The 20,091-nt window shown below is 52.2% G+C and overlaps 1 protein-coding gene across 16 annotated transcripts in view; it reads right to left on the bottom strand.

Annotated features, from left to right (window-relative positions):
* Positions 1-2,246: 2,246 nt before the first annotated feature.
* Positions 2,247-20,091, bottom strand: part of GRIN1 (glutamate ionotropic receptor NMDA type subunit 1) — a 70,838-nt gene continuing 52,993 nt past the window's right edge. For 3 of the 16 annotated variants that reach the window (XR_012642077.1, XR_012642078.1, XR_012642083.1), the window contains 7 exons: positions 19,751-19,912; positions 16,117-16,226; positions 14,480-14,625; positions 12,214-12,279; positions 11,667-11,777; positions 10,099-10,319; positions 2,247-4,612 (listed from right to left, as the gene is read on the bottom strand). Coding sequence is in view for 9 of the 16 variants with exons in the window: in XM_074973589.1 (XP_074829690.1) it covers positions 4,544-4,612; positions 11,667-11,777; positions 12,214-12,279; positions 14,480-14,625; positions 16,117-16,226; positions 19,751-19,912 (664 nt within the window). In the remaining 7 variants the exon portion in view is untranslated. Of the gene's footprint in view, positions 4,613-10,098; positions 10,320-11,666; positions 11,778-12,212; positions 12,280-12,914; positions 12,957-14,479; positions 14,626-16,116; positions 16,227-19,750; positions 19,913-20,091 lie in introns of those variants that run through there. The other 13 variants (XR_012642079.1, XR_012642080.1, XM_074973590.1 and 10 more) reach the window with 10 other exon arrangements.

Here is a 20,091-nt window from a genome sequence, read left to right as displayed (position 1 = left end):
AATAATGGGTGCTTCAAACTAGCAAAGAAAGGTCTAAGATGAGCCAGCAGGTAGAAGATGCAGCTAGATGGATTCCGAATGGAAATAAGGGGAGGGGCAATGAACTATTGGAACAATTTACCAGGGGTCGCAGTGGATTCTCCATCACTGGTAATTTTAAAATCAAGATTGGATGTTTTTCTAAAACTGTAGGCTGTCGGTCAAAAGGAACTACTCTGGTCTGTGCTATACAGGAGGTCAGACTAGATGATCACAATGGTCCCTGCCGGCCTGGGAATCTAAGAACCCGCACCCACCCATCTTAACCTGGGAATCCATTTTGCATTGCAGCCTAGTTCTTGCATGTGCCAGAATAACCTCCTTGTCTCTGTCAGACGGCTCGTGATGCCTTCTAGTCCAGCTCCGGCGCTGCATGAGCGCAAGAGAGGGGCCACTGAGAGGCAGAGGGAGGCATTTTGATGGGTTAGCCAAAACAGCAATGACACCTCGGGTTGAGGGTATCAGCCCCTGCTTCCTAAAAGATGCATGACCTTGGGGTTCTGCGGGTGACAGTCTGCATCTGCCTAGGAGCTGTGCCCTGGCACTCCCAGGAAGACCTTGCCACCCCCACCCATTGCTTTGTTGCTTCCAAGCCTGCCCATTGTAATACGTTCTCCCTGGCACTGACCAAACACTACCTGGAAGCTCTGGCTGCAGCCTGCATGTTACTGGAGCAGCCTGACCAGAACCCATGAAAAGTGCTCTGTATGCCACTCCCCTTACCTACCCAATCCAGACTCCAATTCCACGGCCTCGTTCTCTGCCACAAAGCCCTGAATGGGTCGGGGTCTGGCTACCTCAGGGTGCTGACCTTGATGAAGTCCCAGGCATTCCTGGAACAGATCAGGTACTGTGCTTCCTTAGTAAGGGTCAGAACCAGCTTCCACTGGAGATCAGGCTGAGTCTTGTGGCCACCAGGACATAACAGAAGACTCCTCTTCCTATGGACTCCTCTGCAACCTGATTATAGAAGGCAGGTGCCAAAAGGAGGAGGGCAGTACCCGTGTGTAGCTGTAGCCGGTACAATTATGTACCCAGTGGTATCAGCAAAGAGCACCCAGACACTACGGCAAAGGGTGTGTGAAATGCACCTGTAATAGTAAATAAAAAGAGATACCTCTGTGTATAACCCAGTGCAATTGTGACTTCAGCCATGTAGTAAGTGCCATTCACCATAACAGTGCAGGGCTCATCATGCAGCCCCACAGCAATGACTCCATTGCTCCAAGAGCAGAGTTTTCTAACTCCTCCATCTGCCCTCGGTACCAGCTGTGCAGAGCTACTGCAGCCAAAGCAGAACTTGACCCCAAGGGGCTGATCTTCAGCTGGTGGCAATTAGCACAGTGCCACTGAAGTCAGGGGACGCCTGGAGCCAGGGCACTACATTGATTTGCGCCAGCTGACGATCTGCCCCACTGGGCTGAAGATCTGTCAGACACCCCAGGACTCTGCAAACCTGCTGCAATAGTGAGATCCCCCTCTTCCCCCCCTACCACATAGGTGCCTATACGTAGGGACCAAGCCAATACTTTGGGGCCAGATCAAGCCCCCACCCTGCCAGGCACCTGTGTGCTGTGATGGGGGATGGAGGATCTTTTTGAGACTGCTGTTTAAGGTAGTCCTGTTCAAGGAGATCTCACCTGAGCTGCGAGCAGCAGCCTTGGCGCTCGAAGAGCTGCTTGTCTATCTAGCAACCACACTCATTTTCAGGCATGTAACAGCTTGTCTATTATGCTAATGAACAAAGAGTCAGCATGACCTGGTTTTTAGCATGCTATTAACTTGGCTGTTGTCAGCTAAGAACTGGCTGGACTTGCAGCTGACTCGCAAGCCTCCCAGAAGCCTGGAAGGTAACAGGCTTGGGATGCAGCTGTATTTAGCTGCTCTCAGAATGAGTCTAGCTCCAGCAGCTCTTCTATTGGCGTGACTATTGAGCACGTCTTCACATGCTGCCTGGAGTGATGGCCCAGGCTCAGATCAGGGATCCCCTGGCATGTTGGCCCACGTTCACGCTCTTGACGGGTCTCTCCTGTAGCTGGTGCCCACTGCTGGCTCTGCCAGTTGTTGCTCTGCTCCATCCCTTGTCTTTTGTCATCTGTAAACTATTTGACAGTAACGCCAGCTGAGGCTCAGAGTTGGTGGCAGCCGGTGGGTTTGCTGGGTGGGTCTCAATTTAAAATGGTTACAAAAAGAAGGGAGGCATGAGGCACTGGAATAAACCGCTTTATGGTCCGGTTTGGACTTTACCCAGCTCTTGCAAAATGGTGTTTTAAGTTACAGGACATCAAAGTATATGTAGAGTGGACCAAATTCTCAGATGGTGTAAACTGGCCTCGCCTGACTGGAATCAATGGTGCCACCACAGTCAGCGGCGGTACGCTGATTTATGCCAGCTGAGGATCTGGCCCACTGAGTCTGGAAATACTGTACAGTCCAATTCCTTCTGCAATAGCCACCAGTCCTCGGGGTTAAAGCACCCACTGTCTGGAGGGGGAAGGTAGCTGCTGCTATGCCACGCCCTGGCATAGACTGCCCAGGTATGACAGGTTAGTGCCCCCGGGTGGGTCTGTGTTTTAGTGTCACTCTGCAGACAGGTTTGCTTTTTAAAAATGTATCCACATTCCACATGCGAGAGTTAAATATACCAACAGCTTTGCACACACACGCACACACACACACACATGCACTGTACACGGGGTAGGGCTGCCTGCTGTGCAGGTGCTAGAGAATCGATTAGCTATTGCAATGGGGTTTACAGGCCGGCATTGCTGGCCCCATTCATTCCCCATTGCCCGCACAACCAGATTTACAGGAGACGATGGCGCCGGGATACGTACAAGGGTGCGTCTGGGCGGGATGAATTGGGCAGAGCGTGGACAAGAACCTTGGGAATGGGCAAGTGTCCCTCCGAGCGCCCCCTCTTCTGCGGCTTGTCCGTTGAATGTGTGGCGGTGACTCGGTCACCAAGATGGGTGGGCTGTGCCTAGTCTCTGTTTGTAGGGATGCCAGTGATGCCAGGCTGACGGCAAGCCCTTGTGGCGTGTTCAGAGGAGTCCTGGTGGTGGTGCTAGTGAGCTCACTTTTCAGGTTCCATGGTGAGTGCAGGTCCGGTGGGTAAGCCAGTGGGCTCTGGATCCTGCCAGCGTGTGTTCAGCACTGTATTCATGCCAAGGGCACACTGCTCACAACAGCCCTCGTTAGTGGTGCTGGGAGGCCACTCTGTGACACTAGAAGCACTTGAGGGGCATTCAGCAGGAATGTCTGTCTAGCCCCTGTGAGGGGACGGGGCAGAAAGCCTTTGGCATCACGTTGCCAGCCTTTTGCTATGAAATACATTGCTGCAGCATGAGTCATGGAGATGCTGGGGCAGCGAGGCGGATGGCAAAGGCAAGGGATGGACCAAACTATCCAGAGCAGTGATGTCAGTGCCCACCAGTGCCTGGTGCAAGGGCCGCCTTGCCTTATTACTAAACATGGCATTGCTGGGCTGGGCATCCATCTGCAGCGGTGCTCAGTGGGTCCTGGCCCTTACAAATGTCTTGTGTGCAGACGGCCTTAAGGGGGAGCTCAAAACACACCGACGGGACCTCCCCAAGCAGCCAGCCGTGTTTCTCTGAGCCACCTGTGTCACAGCAGGGTGGAGTGGTGCCAGCAGTGGGGGAGAAGGAGGGAGGGAGGGAGGGAGGTGGTACCAGTGTTACTCATAAAGCAAATGACCATGTAGAAACCAGCAGCTAATGGGGGCACAGGGAGGGGGCCAGCCTGGTGCAGCCAGGTGGGGTGGGTGAATAGGGAGCTCTGACTTTATCATCATCTGGAAATGGAGAGAGCTGGAGAAAAGGCTCTTCCCAACTGTAGCCAGAGGGAACATGTTTCAAAAGTGGACTGTGTGGCTGCACCTGCTCCCTGAAATGATGACACTCGAACAGAGGCAGACATGTGCCTTGCATGCTGAGCTATACACAGGAGCCAGCGGCTCCCGTGCTACCAGACCAAGTCACAGTCCTCCTGTGTCATGTGAAGTATGTGGCATAGGCTATAATATTCCATACACGCGTTTAGGAACAAACAAGGTCTCAGCAAATTCTCTTCCTCCCCCTGCAAAGGATGCAACATGTTTGTAACCATCCACTCCTTCCCTGCTTTTCCTGCCGCTGCTCCATGGGAAGGGCACGTGCCATGGGCCATTCAGAGCCATCTCATCTAGCCTTAATTCCAACTCATCTGCAGCCAGTGGCAATACTGAGTAAAAAATAGCATGACCTGGAAGTGATCATCTCTGTACAGTGCAGCTCCAGAATGGGCCCTAGTTCTGTAGTGCAGGCGGGGGCGTTACTTGTCAGCAGGACCAGGAAGGGCAGGAGATAGACAATGAAGTCACTGCGTATGGATGGAGGATACGTCCCTCTTGACTCCCCAGTAAGGACCCATCAGTGTCCCTTTGAAAGGAAGTCCTGGGCTGGGCCGTCTTAAGCTAGGGACTGATGGCTCCTGCTGGAGGATGTCACACCACAGTGCTGACTGAGGGGTCGGAGAGATTGAGTTGCCCGGTGATGTCAGTGGGATGATACTGCTGCAAAAGACAAATACACAGACAAGGAGAGCGAGATGTTAGGTAGCCCTGGCACTTGCCCTCCTGTCTCAGCTCATTCAAATGTGTGTCCCTACAGGGTAGCACTCAGGGATGATGCAACAGCAGGAAAACTGTTGCAGTCTTAGTGTCAATTACAAATGCAATCAAAGCTTTTCCATAGGTTGCTGCAGACAGTTCCCAAGCATTCCTACAGCTTGGCTTGGACGAGAGTTCACCGGAGACAGTACAGTTTCTACAGAATATGGCAGCTTATATATCGCTCAGTGAGCAATTCTGTCTCAGCTCCTGTGTGGAACTATGAGACCAAGAAACCCTGCGAATCAATTTGAGCCAGCCCACTGGGTCAGTTATCACTGGGCTGCTCCATTTCACTTTTAGTTCAGGGCACTTGGCTTCCTTGTCCCAGTACATCTGCTTTCGACTTTCCCCTCAAGTGGGTAAAGAAATGGGCCCCGTGATTTAGTTGTGATAAACTGTTGTTAATGTGAAAATGCCAACGTATGACATGCGGTAAAGATGTGGCCTGGAATTTGGTTCCTGCTTTTCCTGCAGATTTAGTTTGGTAAAAGCTCATTTGGAAATGCCTCCCCCACCCCCCACGGGAGATACCTGCAGGGGGGGCAGAAATTGGTGTGAACTGCTAGTACCCAAAACTCCTCCCTCCCCAAGAAAAGTCTTTTAAAACTAGACAGACTTCCTTTCTGCTGCTGACTCCCTGCCTGAGCACCATGACCCCAAGCACTGTGCCCTCAAAACCCACCACCATGAGCTCAGGGAGAGGGTGCAACATCACCCAGAAGGAAAAGGATGGGGTTTACAGATCCCAGACATGGCCTGTCAATCCAAGCTCCTTGTCACATTGGTAGAATAATACCCTCCTGTACAGCTAAGGCAGTGCCCTCTGAAGCCAAAGGAAGGAGATTCCAAAGGGCGATGAATCAGGCCCCAAGAGAGGAACTTCCAATTTTCCTCCATTTGGATCTTAATTTCTATTTATAGACAAATCAATTCTCAGAGACAATCCGCTCCCTCCCCAGCCCTGCCCCTACTAACCACTTCCTTCTGGCCCTGCTGGAGCCCTGCTTCCTGAGCACAGAAACCCAGAGCAGGGTTTATATACTGAACAGTCAGGACAGAAATCGACAATGCTCTGATCACCCCTCTGGCCAGCAGGGTCAGCTGCATCCCATGCTCTGTGTGTGAGGAATATGGACTCTCAGGAGTTGTCCAGGGCAGTCTGGGACCTCAGGTGGGATCTGTAATGACTGGTTGCCCACAAAGTGTTTTTCAGTGGATTGCATGGCTCTCAGTGGGATCTTCAGGGTTTGTCTGGCATTTATTTGTGCCTTGTGCTGTGTTTTTCATGAGCGTGTCCATCTCATTCTGTATCTACTGGTATTTTGCCATTTTGTACTGTTTCTCAGGGGATTATGTGCATCTCAGGTTTGCCTATGGGAGTTATGGCCTCTCAAATGCCATCTAAGGACTAGAGCAGTGTGAGCTGAATCTGCGTGGATTATGTGTGGCTCGGTCTGTCTTTGTGGAAAGCCTGCTGGTGTCCTGGGGGACTCTGTGCTCTGTCACTGTGTGTGACATGCATCACAAGCAGTGTCTATAAGGGAGGCTCCATAGTTACAGCTAAAATGAGTTTTACACTTAAAGCCACAATACTGTCTCTTTGTTCTATATGAAGCATTCAGTATTGCGTGAAAGATTACAGCAATTATTCTTTGAACACTAAATGAATGTTCTGGACATGACAAGTAAGGCCAGTCATAAGTTTATGAGCTAAAATTAATGTTAAAATTGGGCCTTCAAGAAAGGGCCTTCAGTTGTCCCAAAGCCACAACCATTGTCTAGTCACACGCACCCAGTGGTGAGCTGGAGCCAGTTCGCACCGGTTCACTAGAACCGGTTGTTAAATTTAGAAGCCCTTTTAGAAGCGGTTGTTCCGCGAGGGAGAACCGGTTCTAACAGGGCTTCTAAATTTAACCGGCCAAAAGTGGCGCCTTAGGTGCCGACCCCACAGGTGCTCCAGCCCTGGAGCACCCAAGGGGAAAATTTGGTGGGTGCAGAGCACCCACTGGCAGCTCCCCGCCCCATCCCCAACCCCAGCTCACCTCCGCTCCGCCTCCGCCTCCTCCCCTGAACGTGCCGCCCCACTCTGCTTCTCCGCTCCCCCCGGCTTCCCGCGAATCAGCTGTTGGCACGGGAAGCTGGGGCAGGCTGAGAAGCAGGCCGCGGCTTCCCGCTCAGGACCAGGGAGGCAGAGCGGAGGTGAGCTCGGGCCAGGGGGGGCGCGAGGAGGGCCACCCGCACCGCAGCAGGTAACCCGGGGGGAGGGGAGCGCAGGGGAACCGCTCCCCGCCCCAGCTCACCTCCGCCACCCTCGGCCTGAGCGGGAAGCCGCGGCCTGCTTCTCAGCCCTCCCCGGCTTCCTGCCGAACAGCTGATTTGCGGGAAGCCGGCGCGGTGGGGGGGGGCCGGAGAAGCAGAGCGGAGTGGTGGGTTCAGGGGAGGAGGCGGAGCAGAGGTGAGCTGGGGCCGGGCGCGGGGCGGGGAGCTGCCGGTGGGTGCTCTGCACCCACCAATTTTTCCCTGTGGGTGCTCCAGCCCCAGAGCACCCAGGGAGTTGGCGCCTAAGGCGCCACTTTTGATGTGATCAGTGGGGGGAGCAGCCGCTCCCCCTGCTCCCCCCTAGCTATGCTCCCCCGCCCCTAGGAGCCAGAGAGACCTGCCGGAGGCTTCCTGGGAGCTGCCCCAGGTAAGCACCGCCGGGACTCCCCACCTCGCCCCCCGGCAGGTGCCTGTGGCTCTTAGGGGCGGGGTGGGCACCCACTATGGTGGCCCACGAGACCCTCCTGCCCGGGTCTGGGGGCAGTCAGGGGACAGGGGAGGGGGGTGGATGGGGCAGGGGTCCGGGGGGGGGCATCAAGGAATGCAGGGGGGGGTTGGATGGGGCAGGAGTCCCGGGGGGTGGGGGTGGGCAACGACCCCCTCGTGGGGTGAGGAGGGAACCCATTGTTAAGATTTTGGCAGCTCATCACTGCACGCACCCCAGCCGAGAGGTGAAGGCTGAGTATATCTGGTGCAACAGGGAGTTTTTAGAGGCACTTTTAAGGACTTTTCCCCATTATGTTTTGGAAATGACAGTTTCTCCTCTAGCAGAGGCTGAAGAGTAATGGCCCCCTTCAGAGAAACTCAGCATAACTGTTCTCTCTTTCAAAATGGCTGCTGTTTCCTATCCCTCGCAATGGGACTTATCAGGCTGCCCTTAGCAAAGCTGCCGCGCAATTCCATTCATCAGGCCTGCACAGGGCTCTTCGCTGCCTTCTGGCTGCACTTCTCTGGAAGCAATCGGGCTTTGTTTCCACTGAAGAAATATGGGAGGCGCTGGCCCTCTTCGTGAAGGGCCTCACACCCACTGAGAGTAAGAGATGACGCCATTTTGAAAGAGGGACCGTCTGCAGCCCTCAAACCTCTCTGGCTCCTGGGCGTGAGCACGGCCCATCACCTACAGCAGCTTTCATGAGCTGCTCTTCCCCAGGAGGTGGACAAGGGGCGAAGGCAGGCAGCCAATCAGAGGGGGTTTTCCCCCTTGGGAAGGGCTGAAAATGATGCGCGGCATTGGCTGAGACTGGCTCCAGCAGCGCTTAAACCTGTGTTGCTCCAAGAGCAGGCAATTGTGCATGTGTGTGTACATGTACAGACGTGAGCGTGCACGTGTGCCCACACGCATGCAAGGAATGTCTGGGGTTCAGAAGGGAGATGGCATTTGGGGGAGCCTGCCCGGGGGAATGTGCAGGGCAGGAAGGGGAGGGAACGGAGAGGCATGCTCTGGCTGATTTGCCTTGCACTGGCCACACAAAGCAGCTGTAAACCTGTTGTAACTGGCCAAGGCCTTCTGGCTGCATAAAGCAGCCAGTGTACTGGTGAATTTGGCCATAAATGTTACAGTACAAGACAATGATTTCAGATTGAAAGGGTGTATCTGTTGATCATTAGAATACACATGGCAGCGTTTGTGTGGTTTCTTGGTTAGTGTTCATAGATGACATTTTTAACAATTTTAAAACCCAGGAAATACCCAGATAAAAACTGCATTCAGCTGGAGTTAATGCTGAGAGCACTCGTCAGTAATTTAGGGTCCTGTACGTTGGGGTGGTGTAATTATCCCCAAACCAAGCACTACAAAGCCAAGAGCGTCAGCGTCCACGTTGACTGTCGAAGAAACTCAAACATGTTCCGGGCTGGAAACGAAGCTGAGGCGCCCAAACAACCTGATCTCTGCCTTGTAGTGACAAAACAGACAACAAGCCAACGTCTTTACAACCCACTTTACTCTAATCTGGGATCCCGGGCCAAGGGCTGAGTGGAAACTATCCTCACTTCCAGGGAACACAGCAGCAGGACAGACTGGGCATGGGGGGCGAGGTGCCCAGCTCTCAGCCATGTCACCTGCTGCCCTAGGCAGAGCAGCCACATAATCCCCTGAGCCGGCAGAGCCTCCGCCCACACAACCAGCCTGGCAGGGAATCTTGGCCACGCCTGTCCCCTTGGGATAATGGGGCACAAGAAGATCCCTGTGAACTAAACCAGTGTTGGGGTGCACCTTCTGGTGCCAGCCTGTGTGAGGGCCACAGGCTGTGCTTGGTGGGGCAGGGTGTGGTGGGGGGCGAGGCCAGTGCACTGGCCAGGAGCGTGAAAGGCTGGCTGGAGTGTGAGATCCTTCGCGCTGCTGCTCTGTGGGGTGTCGGTGCTGGGCTGGGAGTCCGGTGTCGGCCTCATGCTGGGATGTACTGGAGAGCAGTGAAGGGTGGTGGGAATAGGGCACTGCTATAGAGAGTAACTGAGGAGGGGTATGGCCGCAGCCTCATTACGGTGTCACGCCTTTCCCGCCCTGGGGTGGGAGCCCCGGGAGTCTGGGCGCCTGGTGGTGCTGTCTCGTGAGCAGCACCTACCTGTGTGTGTGGGATGTCAAATACTCCAGGCCCCAGGCAGCCCTGACATGCACACTGAGCCTCTCTCACCCCACAGCAGAGCACTTACACCAGCTGGCCTGCCTCTGACCCAGCTCCCCGGTCCCCACACTCCATCCAGGGCCCCCAACTCGCCATTATGATATTGCAGTCCAGACACTTTCCCCTCTCCCATGCCCATGGCTCTCCACCCCCGCGTAGGGCTCTTGCCCCAGCCCCACTCCGGGTTAGTGGTTAACTTTGGAACAAGGGGCCTCATTTCCTCTTTGGTTTTCTTGGTCTCGGGGAGAGGCATTAGTCACAAATGCCACACACGAAACCCACGAAGGAACCTGCCAGCTCCATAGCCCAGCCCAGCTCCTCAGAGCCTTCACGCCCCTCCTCCTCCTTCCTCACCCTCTGCTCCCCTGGCCATGCTCCGTGCTTTGAGGTGGAGAGACATTTAGAGGGAGGGACATCATGGGGCCCCCCAGCAGGCAATCTCACCTCACACCCTCCTGCCTGCTCAGCGGTACTGGGTTTCGGGGATGTGATGTGATGTGATGGGGGGGTCATTAGTGCAGGCTGAGAGCTTCCCCGCCTGGAGAGTGCAGCACGGGTAACACTAGCGCTGTGGTTCCTTCCAGTCTGCTGTCTCTGATCCCTTCCTCAAGGTGCTGGGGGGCTTCCCCTGCGTTCTCTGAACCAGCTGGCATGTGCTGCATAGCCTGAGATGACAGCCAAGGTAAAGGATCCCATTCGGTGAAATGGCAGCAGCAGTGGCTTCTAGGGAAGGGGCAGCCCAACCCGGCCCAGCTGAGGGCTTGGTTGGTCAGCAGCTCGCTACTGCACATTGGGCCTGATCCAAACCGTGCTTTATACCACTTGGGAGCAAGCCTCTACTTTAGCATAAAATGGAGTCACCCCCATTTTGCATATAGAGCCATGGCCCAGAGAGACTACATGTCCCATCATGCATTGGGAACAAGATGGACCATCACATGCTAGTTCCTAAAGGTCCCTCTAGTCTCTGTGGGCTGCAACTCTGTGTTAAAGGCTAAGTGAATTGCGGAACATGGTGGGCTGCGTTTTGCCACCCCAGTTTCATTAATGGCTCTCTGTTCCCAGCCATGCATGATGTCTAACAGCCTCCATGTGAACCTGCCCTGAGCAAATCTGCAATAGGCAGAAATCTGCAGATCGGGCAGGTTGGAGGTGGTTTCAGCAGCCTGTTAATTGTGATGCCTGGCCCAAAATGGATCTCCCACATCCAACTGCTACAATAGATTGGCCAAACTGCAGAGAGTGGCATACAACAAAAGGCACCATGCAAAGGGCACAGATGGGGTATTGGCTTTTAGTTCAACAGCCCACCTCGTTGAGTTGTGTCTGAAATGCTAACTGGAGAGGACACAGTATTTCCGTTTGACATTAGCTGGGCTTTAGAGGCGGCAAGCAGTTGTACTCAAGTAGCGAAATATACTATTTGAATCAGGTTGGGTTTTTAAAAACTCCTCTCTCAACCATCGGTGTCTCTCTTCTGGAGCTGAATTAATGCTGCTCATAACCAGAGACAGCTGTTACTTGTGCACTTAGCAGTAAGTCCTGAATGCTATCAATCACAAACAAAAATCACATGTAGAGAATGTGACACGCATGGCTCTCGGTGAGGTGAGACAGTGCCGAAATTAAACCGGGGTGTCATACAATGACAAACAGTTACAGGAACACTCAGGAACAGGGGAAAAATTGTCACTGTTTTCCAAAGGTCAGCACCAGTATGGTGAGCAAAGAACAGAGTAAACTCAAAACTCATCCAGTCAAAAACAAAACAAAAAACTCAGTAGCAGCTCCAAACTCATCACAGGACTACAGACCAGCTCCTGCCTGCTCTCCAGGAGTCCCCGAACCCTTTCAGGTACACGGGAAGACTGACTCACTGACTGACTGTTGACGAACATGAGGCTATGCATGTACAGTGGCAGCTTCGGGATGGGTGTGTGGTAGTTGATGGGATGGCAGAAAAGAGAGAGAGAGAGAAAGAGAGAGGGCAGAATTGTTCTTCTTCCTCTTACCGTATCTTTGGAGGACCTACGTCTCTTGAAGCTGGAGGCCAGGGTGGAGGTGATGGACCTAAAAGTGGCTTTCTTTTTAGGGTCAGGTTCTGCTCTACCACTTTTTCTATCCTAAAATGAATATGTATAAGTGATTAGATCTCTAGTGTGTGGTTGGAATCTCTAAATCTAGTTGAATACTGCCCCATGTTATGTCCTTCATTTAGGTAAGACGGCTACTGGAGTTGTTCTGGTGTCACTCCCAACTCCTCCACGAGGGGCCATCATGGCCCTAACTTGAATAAGGAATTACAAAAGGGATGACGTACTGCTACGGCTAGCTGGAATGGCCTAGGATCTGGAGAAATGCAAACCCCTTTGGGGAAGTAGCCCTGTTCTTTGCTTTGTCCATTCAAAGGTCTGTATGGCTATCCTCAGTTCCCGGGGGAGCCATTTAAAATTCAGTGGCTAAATGACATTTTGTTCCTAACAGACATGTCTGCAGGACTCCTGCCCCTTGCTTCCAGAACTAGTCTAGCTAGACCGAGGGGAGAGATGCTGCACCTACCACTAAAAAAAAATGCTCTGGGCCTTTTCTGAAGCTGAATCCTAGCGCCACAAGAGAGAGAGAGGACTGCATTGAAAGAGAAGTCATTGTATGAATATTCTGTAAAAAATGTATTCAAAAATTTAAATGATGCATTTGAGCAAAGCTGAACTTTTTCCAAAGGAAAAGGGAAAAAAAAGGAAAAGAAAGGAAAGAAGCGAAGCGTTAGCGCTATGACATCATCAGGGGTTGGAATGAACTCAAAGAGAAACAGAACTCAAAAATGTAGCCATGGGTGTTAGACAGTCGGACCTGGTTAACACAGGCTGGGAGCACCAGCCGCTGGGGGCAGAGGGCGTTGTTAGCGGTGGGGACCAGCCAGATACCATGATGGCAGAAAAATTCCTCCCCAGCTGCGTTAGTGCCAATGAGCGTGCCCTTCTCGGATGGGGAAGGAGTAACCAGGTCTGGCTCTATCACCGCCCGGGGGTAACCAAAATGTATCCCGCTGGTGCGTAGTGCATGCTCGGGGATACATTTCCTCCTCCTTTTCAGTACTCTCTTTTGCGGACATGCACAAACGGAAAAGAAAGCAAGATGGATGGAATGAAATGTCTTTTTCTTCCATGGCATCTCAGGAAATAGCCATGGCAAAACTGTGATCCCAAACCCCATTATTTTTGTTTGGTTGGTTTAACAAATAAATCTTTCCACTTGCCTACCTTCTAGTAATGTACCAGATACTAGTGGTCTGACGTTTCCTCCTGTGGAAAAGTCTTACATTGTCAAACTGATCTTTATCATGAGACTCTGTTTATACCCACAGGGCGACATGCGTAGCTCACAGTCCCACAGATTCTGCCCAGGACCCAGTGCAGTAGTTTCTAGAAGGTTGGCAAGTGAAAAATGGCAGTGTGACTCTAATGCTCTGTCCCAGCAGACTTAACCACTTCCGTGCTGCTGCTTTTTGGAAGCAAAGGAAAAGAGAAATGGAGTTTGCAATACTGTATTAGTGAACGGAGCCCAAAGAGCTCTCAGTTAGTCTAATAAAGTATAGAGCAGCCAGTCCTCATTCTTTACCCTTTGCCGCTTTCAGGGAGGTCATTTACACCTGAGCAGCCCTTTCCCATGTCATAGTCAATGCTGCTATCACATGGCCATTTCATTTCACTTGTTACAGCAACACTGCTTTTAAGGTTCCCAATCACTGTTTCTCTCTCTTTCATTCACACTTTCTTTGGATAGTGGTTTCCTTTAGTTGGATAAAGGATTTGTTCCTCTTTGAACGTTGGTTTGCTTCCCCAAATACGAGAAACAGCCTGGACAGTTCAGAGAGAAACTCCAGATGTCCTAACCTGGGGCCATGGACATAGCAAGGGTTAATCCCATAGCAGCTGGGAAAGAGAGAAAGTTTAGCCAGGCCAGCTGGACCGGGCTCACTTATGTTGCTATGTTAAGGTGTCAGGCACACCAGATTCCCTCCAGATCCTGCCTCACTTGAGGGGCAAGGAGAAATGATCCCTTTGTAGACAAGAGAATCCATAGCAAGCAATGGCCCTTTGGCATGAGCCCTGGGGAATCTGTGTGCTAACAGTAACTGGCATTATTAGCCCCCAGCATGAATCACAGGCATCAAGAGATGCCCACGTCTCCAAATCTGTGGAATCCAATTGTCAAGAGCACACACCACCTCTTTTTGGAATCGGTCCCAGTTATGAAGGTTGCAACTGCACTTACACTGGGGGTTGCTTTGGCTGTGTTTCATTAATGGTCACGTGAGCCTTTCCCCACACAGACAGCAGCGGTAGGACAGGGCGCTCATCGACAGCAGCTGAATGCTGTGATCATCTGCTGTCAAGCACAGTCAGCTAATGGTACGTCAAGGCAATGGCGTTTTAAAGGAGCTGTGCTGGCACTGTTTGCTCAAACAGAATGAGACCCAGCTCTTGCATGGAGTCTCCAGCCGAGCAATGTGCCAGACCACCCCTGGGAGCACAGGTGAGAATGAAGCGATTTTTGCCAGATGTCCTGGTTAGATTTGTGCACAACTCACCTCCTGGGAGAGATTGCATCAGACAGTGTGTTAGTGCCACGGGGGATTCCCATTGCGAAGGCAGGGAACTCATGCCTTGGTCACTAGCAGCACAGTCACCCCCATAGTTAGTAGGGACCCAGGGGAAGGGATGGTGGGGCCCCTGGGCTATCCCATAGCTCTGTATTCACTGATTTGGTGAAGGAATGAAAAACGCACCTGTTGGAGATTTGCTCTAAAAACGGTTTGTCCTACCTGCAGGTTTTTCCGCCACACGTTAACGGCCGCAAACGCCAGCTGCATCTGCTTCCTCCGCGCATCCTTATGCCTTTTGTAAGCTATTTCTATGAATATTAAAAATATCCCGGCAACAATACCTCCAGCCACCAGCATAAATACACCTGAAATAAGCAGGAAAGTTACACAGAGGACAATGGAAACAGCATCATGATACTTCATTTCCCTTGTAGAATTACAATAACCCTTTGCACGGCAATAGCTTCTTGCAGCCAGGGATTCTGCCCCCAGACATGCCCCAGGGCGGAGCACAGCAGAAGGCGAATATTGCAGAGCCTTTCCATGAGGATTCGTTCGTATTTTTTACCGTAGTTGCTTCAGCTATGTTGACACCCTTTTTGCACTCACTTCCTGGGAATATCCTCACAGTGACTTTACCAGGAGAGATGTTCATGGAAAGAGGGAATTTGAAGGGAATACTGCAGAATATTAACGGAAAGCTAATTCTGAGTTTGGATTATTATTATTGGTTGTATCACTGTAGCACCCAGAGGCTGCAATCAGGGACAAGGGCTATACAAACAACTGACAGATACCAGCCGCCCCAAAATGTTCACAGGGATACACTGGAATCCTGACTCTTGGAGTTTAAAGCTCTGTGTCTACTCGGGGGGGAGGTGGGGAAGGAATGTGCGTAGTGAGGCTGCACATGGTGCCCCTTGCCCATGGTGACCACTTTGGTGGCCAAAACTATGGGCCGGGAGCAGGGGAAATGAATTCAAGAGGGATGGGACAGTGGAGGTGTGGCCATATTGAGTCTCAAGTTGGGGCAGGAGAAGGGAGGGAGGAGATGGAAGAGACTGGTTTCTTTCTGGGCAGTTCTCACACTTGCTTTGGGAACTCTGACCAGTGATGCATACGGTCAGCACAGCTTGGACCCCAAACACCCCACAGAAAGCACTGGGGAAGGAGCCACTGATGCAGCACTTCTGGTGGGACTTTCTGGGTGATTCCCTGTAGGGTGAGGATGTCTGAGAAGACTGCCATCTGTTTGCAGACAATTTGCAAACAGGAAACATGGCAAAACTAATTGAAGAAATTATTCCTTACCAATTACTGCCCCCACCCTCGGTAGGTATCATTCTCCCCATTTTCCAGGGGGAGAAACTGAGGTGAAGCAACTTGTCCGAAGTCACACAGTGAGTCTGGGGCCCTGCACCCCAGCCTCCTGCTCTAGCCACTAGACATGCTGCCTTCCTTACATTCTTGGCCTATGATGCTTGGCTTGTTTTCTCCTGTCCTCGTTCCCTTGAGGTTCTGGCTGGGATGCTGGTCTCTGCCTTGGGGACTGGCTGTTCTTTCACTTTGGCTTGGCTGGAGGAGCGGGAGGTGAGTCATGTTCAGAGAGGGTGACATTTAAAATCACAGGCATGAGAATGGGGCCTCAAAGGGGAAGATCAGGGGGTGCGTGGGCCTTTCAGAGCCATTTCCGATCCACCAGTGGGAACAGGACACTGCTCAACACAGCAAACTCCCAGACCACAGGGAAGCGCAGACCCAGAAGTGGAGTTTAGACCTCAGGAGAGCTCGGAGGGCTACAGTGAAGGAAAGCAGGTTAACAAGCCAATGGGAAGAAAGAGGTTTGCAGAACAAACCTGCCATATTTTCAAAGGTGAGTGTTGCTGGGGCATTGCTACGGGAATCACACTCCTGATACCTCACCCAAGTCTTGTCCAAATCCTCCATGAAGCCGTTCTCATGGGATCTGAAAGCACAAGGAGACAATACAGAGCATTCGCTGGAGACCACCGCCTGGCTCAATGGGAGCTCACACTTACACTATGGGAGCAGGGGAATGTCAGAAACACCAGCCCGTCGCATTCACCTGCCCACATCATCCTCACTCTCTGCACTTCAGCTTCACTGCCCCTTAGGCTAGAGGCCAGAAAGAGCTACTCTGCGCTTGCTCTTGGCAGGCTGTGCTAAAAGGGGTGTGCAAATGGGCGGAGGAGCACACGATGGCTCCAGGCAGAGGACTGTGTGTGCATTACACAGCGTGCATGTAGCTTCTATTTACGTGACAGGTGCGCACACAGTCCTGCCTGCAGTAACCCTGTGCACGAGCAGTGTGTGCGTGGGGCTGTTACACTGGGTGTGCAACATGCATTTGTGAAGCGTCTGGGGTGCAGTTAGTGCCCCTGCCCGTCATTACGCAATCCTGGAAGGTGTGTTTCCAAAGGCAGCGTTCAGGGGCTGTTGGGAGATTAAATCCACCTGTCAGGTAATGCACAAGTAAAGCAAACCCCTCAAAGTGCCGCTCAGAAACGCAAGTGCAGAGCTGCCCTCACAGGCTCCGTGTCCATCGGCTCTCACCCTCCAGAACCAGTGGGCTCAGTTCCTGAGAGAAAAGCTCTGTTCCCCGAGCTCAGAGAGGCCCAGGCTAAGCAGCGCATGGCAGCTGACGGGGAACCAGGGGAGTCTGCACAGAGTGGGTCGACTAGCTGCTAGGAGATTATAATAACTAAAATCCAGGAAACCCTGTATCATCAGCTTCTAGAAGGTCAGAGCCTAACATCGCCTGGTCCCCAGTCAGAGCCAATCCCGTATAACTATGGAGATAGGGGACTGGAGACCGGCGGAAGGTTTGACAGTGTGCTGAAGAGCGCGGGGGAGTGAGTACGTGCCCCGTGGCCAAGTGGCATGTGTCTGCACCCAGAATCAGCAGCTCATGGCGCTCAGTGCTCCAGGGCAGCGTCCCGAGGCCAGACTTGCTGAACTGGAGTAGCAGAGAGGGCCAGCATATGGGGTCATCATGGAGCTGGCCCACCTCAGCGCTGAGTTCCCTGGTCCTCCCATGGAGGCAGCCAGCTCTGTGCTGGAAGTACAGGGAGGTGGACAGGAGGGACACCCCCACTAGATGGGACCCACCTTCCAACAGAGGCAGAAGGGACTGAGGAGGGTGCTCCAGGGGATGTGGTTACCGGGCCGGGGGGGGGGGGGCGGTTTAAGGCAGCGAGTGTGGTCCAAAGAATGGCACACTGCCTAGCGTTGAAGGGACTGGGGTTCAATTCCCAACTGAAGCCTGCCATGTGCCCAGGGGCAAGTCCCCTCTCTCATTACATCCCAAGCCATGGGCCATCCCAATTTCTCTTCAGATGGGAGCTCGTCATTCTCTCTGCCTGTCTCTGAATCTTCTCTAATTCTGATGGGGTGCCCAGCACTGCACACAGAGTAGCGATGAGGCCTCACCACTGATTTATAAAAAGGCCTGGCAGGATTGTCTGTATTTTTCTCCCTCCGATTCCCTATGTATCCTAACAGCTTGTTGGCTTTCTCAACCACTGCTGCCCTCTGAGCAAAGGTCTCCATGCTGACGCCCACTCCCTATCCTGAGTTGATCCAGGTAATGTAGAGTCCTCTAAGAATAGTTCTAATTATTCTCTCCAAGGTGTGTTACTTTGCATTTGTCAACACTGAGTTTCATCTGCCATCATTCTGCCCATCCCCAGCCTGTGGCTGGTCCCTCTGAAGTTCTCACAGTCGTCTCTGGTCTTGACTAACCTAAATCATTTTGTCTCACCTGTCAGTTTTGTCACCTCCCTGCTCGCTCCCTTTCCCACACCCATTGATAAATGTATTAAACCACTCTGGGCCTAAAACAGAATCCATCTGGCTCCCTGCTGTTAACCTTCTACTAACACATGAAAACTATTTATTCCTACCCTTGTTTTCCTGTTTCTTAGCCAGTTTTTGATCCATGGCAATACTTGACCTCTTACCCCATATGCAAGGAAGTCCTTTTTGCACAAAGCACAATTAGTCTGAGGAGCTGATTGCCACGGGTTATCGTTAATACCGAGTGTTTAGCAAGATTGAACAAGGTACTGGACATTTCTGTGGACAACAAGAATACCCAGAATGATAAGAGTAACTATTAAAAGAATAAACAGTGGCTTTTGCAGTGCTATGCACTCACCTGCTTCAGAGCAAAAGCCAGCCTCTAACTATTGGAGACTAGGAGGAAAACTTCCCCGAGGGCAGGTTATCCACATCTGCCTACTGCAGAGTTTCTTGCACCTTCCTCTGAAGCATCTGGCACTGGCAACCGTCAGAGACTGGACGCCGGGCTAGATGGACCTCAGGTCTGATGTACATGGACCATGCCTACGTTCCTGTGCTTTCTAACTACTGCAGCCACAAACTCATGCAGGATGTGAAAGTTGAGCTGGGTTACATATTATATATTTCACTAACCCTGAACTGATGGAGGAATATTATAGGCACACATCTGCACTGCTCCTTATCAACACTTCTAACATATGAGTCGTGGGTACTGGTGCTGCTGTATATGGGAGACAGAGCCCAGCTGAGCTCTCAGAGCCTATGGGGCGTCACAGTGCTGGCAACTAGGAAAAAAACCTTGCGAGTTACATACTGAGCCCATGTCGGTCAGAGAGACGGTGGACATGGAGGCAGAGTGCCCCAAAGCCTTCCATTGTCTAAGAGCTGGAAAAAAGAGTCAATCCCCCCCACCTTATGAAGGGGTAATTCTGAGGAGTCTTCATAGAATATCAGGGTTGGGAGGGACCTCAGTAGGTCATCTAGTCCAACCCCCTGCTCAAAGCAGGACCAATCCCCAATTTTTGCCCCATATCCCTAAATGGCCCCCTCAAGGATTGAACTCACAACCCTGGGTTTAGCAGGCCAAAGCTCAAACCACTGAGCTATCCCGCCCCCCAAAATTCACTCTGGTTCACCCAGAGACACGGAAACCAGGCACCCTAAGGCTTTGCAGCAAACCAACATAGCCCCAGGAGGTCCCACTGAGATTTGAACTCAGATCGCAGGATTCAGAGGTCTGAGTGCTGACCATTACACCATGGGACCTGCTTGTGTTTTCTTTAAAAATAATCTTAGCATTCAGGAAAAAAATCTTAGCATTTTCCTGTGATAAACTTCCCCTTGGAGCTGAGCCCCTGGGAACCCAGTCTCAGCCAGATGGGAACTTTCACCTCCAAGTTGCCAGGGAACAGACATGGCTTATCCTGTGGAATCAGGCTCAAAGTGCCTCTGACTCCATAGCTGGCATCTCTAGCACTGCTTGGGCTAGGTCCACAGTCCTGCTGGTTGGGGAGCATTAGGCAGGTGATAGCAACAGCTCAGCAGAGGTCTCCTGAGCCCCTGGATGGAATGTGGCTACTCTAACCCCTGCACACATACGGCTGATCGTGCTCTCGCACATGCAACGTATGGAGAACTCAGAGTGCTCCTTGAGAGCTGTGTACAGACTTGAGGATGGCCAGGGAGACGTTCTGCTTCCATGGGCTGTCTTTGCGCATCCCAATCCCAAAGCCAGAGCGGAAGAAAAGCTCCCCTGTTGTCACCAGGTCACACTTCTGGGAGGCTTCAAACTCCAGCACTGCTGAATCCCAGATGAAGGCATGGAGCTTGCTAATGCAGCATGGAAAAAGGAGAAGCCAGGTCAGTGTGGCAGCATGGACTGGCTTGTCTTAACTTACTACAGCTGCATGATCTGCAGAGAGTGTCAACAGTTATCAGCTCTAATATAACCATCAGGCAAGGCCAATATAGTCTCTTAAAGGGAAGCAGCAGCACCCATTCTGATCCAT

This window comes from Natator depressus, chromosome 16 (genome assembly GCF_965152275.1).
Source record: "Natator depressus isolate rNatDep1 chromosome 16, rNatDep2.hap1, whole genome shotgun sequence".
Lineage (NCBI taxonomy): Eukaryota > Metazoa > Chordata > Testudines > Cheloniidae > Natator > Natator depressus.
The sequence above is the reverse complement of the archived record's forward strand: the minus strand, read 5'-3'. Positions and strand labels throughout refer to the sequence as shown.